Consider the following 2,500-nt stretch of genomic DNA (forward strand, 5'->3'; position numbering starts at 1 on the left):
CATTACCCATAAACCCCCATGTTAATATACACAACTCTACAGCAGAAACTCATGTTTACAGTCTGGTGCTAAAAGCGGCTTTGGTCTATACAGCTAATGTTGCCCTTCATGACGACTGTGAGGGGGGGAATATTTAATGACTCATCCGCATAAAATTATATTAAGCCTTAAAGTTCTGCATAATTAAGGGCGTGGCCACTTGAGTGACAGGTGGATTGGCGCTGATGTCACTACTAGCCGTTTGTCTGCTAGCGTTAGCGTCACGTCACCTCAGCTAATCCGCCTCGCTGCATATTTTCGTTTATCCAGGAGTGACGCGCTGCTAAGATGGCGACGGCTGGCTCCGCCCACTTTGGGCTTCAGAAATGCTCTTAAGAAACCAACGGGTGACGTCACGCACACTGCGAACATATTTTATACAGTCTATGGGTACAACCAGAGCCGATCAGCCCTATACGCACACTACGCGAGGTGCGTAGGGCCCCGCAAATTACTCAAGGCCTCGCCTCCCCCTCGTGTCAAAGCGCGTCAATTAATGTTTACAATATCGATGAGAAAATGAAGCGTGATCTTTCTGGTCACGAAAAGAGAGAGAAAAAAACACCATGAGAGTTAATTGCGGCAACAGTTATCAGGTAGACTTGTGTGCTCTCCTCTCAAAGTTTGATGTCAGCAAAGAACAGTAGGCTAAAGTTAAGTTGATGTGAGTTGATTTATTATGTTTAATAAACGACAAAGGACAACAGTGTTTGTTTATAAACTGTAGCTCGGAAAAGATAACCGCGTCACGCGTTAACATGCGATCATATGCGCGTGCATGAAATGAAACAATATGGGCGTGATGACACTCCTCATTATAGTTTTAAAAACAAGACGATGATTATCTAGTCGCTCAGTCAAGGTTTAGTTACAACTCTGCCCTAATGCAATATGGAAAGCAATGTATTGACATTGAATATTGATAGGCTCCATTGAATTTAAAATGTTGATTGGCTGGAGATTCTGGTCAATATGGATGCACATCCCTCAGTAAATAATAACCATCAAGAATCAAGAGTATCAAGAATTTCTTTTATCATTTAAAACACAGTGACATGCTATGGCGCCATTTTAGCTTTTATTCATTCAAAGGAAATGCATTTTTGATATCAATAATACAATTTGTACTATTTAAAATGTGAATTCTTGATATTAAGAATGAACTTTTTACTAGTAACAATGTCTTCTGATATCAGGAATTACATTTTCACTAGAACTAGTTAAAGGAGGGATTGTAGTGGGAACACTGGGGTGTCAGGTGTGACTGTGTGGCAATGGCAAATGGTTCATGGCTCACGGGTCAGGTATGAACAGAATTTTGCTTAGGGCCCCAGGGAGGTCATGATCGGCTCTGGGTACAACAGACACCCTGCGCTGTGAGTGTGTGTGTGCTGATACTGTGTTTCTGTCGCAGGTTCCTCCTCAGCCTCGGAGAGCGGTGCCCGTAACTCCGCCTCCCCCGGAGAAACACCGCGAGTTACGAAACATCGGTGGGTGTCGGAGAACAAATCGTATTTGACGTTATGCTGCGCACACCTGACTGACTACCTCTCTCTCTCTCTCTCTCTCTCTCTCTCTCTCTCTCTCTCTCTCTACAGACCCGGAAGTGCCAACGAGCGTTTCCTCAGCAAGCCCCGCCCCCAGCTCTGTACCTCCTTCTGGACCCTCTCTATCTATCAGCTCCGCCTCCTTAGACTCTGGCTCCTCCCACTCGGGTGTGTCCTCAGATGTCAGTCTTCCCAGCATCAGTAGCACTCCGCCCCCTGTGCCAAAACGAGGCAAGGCTCCGCCCCCTCCTCTGCCTGACCGCTCCCCACAGGAAGAGCCTTCGAAAAACAGCCCAGCACCTCAACTGATCAGCACACAGGCTCCGACCCCTTCCGAAAAGAGGCCGGTGCCTCAGCCAATCAGTCCACAGCCTGCTTCCGAACACCAATCAGATGTGGAGTGGCCACAGGCCCCGCCCTCTATGTCTCTCAGCCCCCTCGGTAGCCCCACCCAGTCCTCAGCCGTTCCCACGACAATCGGAGCAGAGCTGATTGAACTGGTGCGCAAAAACACCAACCTTAGTTACGAGCTGTCGCGGGTTGCCGTGGGCGTGGTCGTGGGACACCTGCAGAGCGCTCTGCCAACGGCGGCATCCGACTTGGAGCAGGTGCTGCTGTCATTGGTGGAGAGTAAGGTTAGTAGCTCAATAGCTCAACCCTGGACTCATCTATACCGATAACTCTAACGATAACTCTAACGATAACTATACTGATAACTATTCTGATAACTACACCTAGAACTGTAACAATAACTCTAACTATAACGATAACTATACCTATAACTCTGATAGCTATAATGATAACTATAACACCCATAACTATGACAATAACTGTTTGCGATAACTATATTATCATCCATAAATCCTATAGCTGGTGTGTGGTGAGCGCACTGGCGCCGTTGTACTGTGGCTGCC

General features: G+C 47.0%; 1 protein-coding gene across 2 annotated transcripts in view; it reads left to right on the top strand.

Moving 5' to 3' along the window:
• Window positions 1-2,500, top strand: part of nckipsd (NCK interacting protein with SH3 domain) — a 14,020-nt gene that overhangs the window by 2,959 nt on the left and 8,561 nt on the right. For both annotated transcript variants that reach the window (XM_082138706.1, XM_082138707.1), the window contains exons 4-5: window positions 1,454-1,529; window positions 1,638-2,221. In XM_082138706.1, coding sequence (XP_081994832.1) covers window positions 1,454-1,529; window positions 1,638-2,221 — 660 coding nt within the window. The remainder of the gene's footprint in view (window positions 1-1,453; window positions 1,530-1,637; window positions 2,222-2,500) is intronic.

Source organism: Leuciscus leuciscus, assembly GCF_965113295.1.
Source record: "Leuciscus leuciscus genome assembly, chromosome: 15".
NCBI lineage: Eukaryota > Metazoa > Chordata > Actinopteri > Cypriniformes > Leuciscidae > Leuciscus > Leuciscus leuciscus.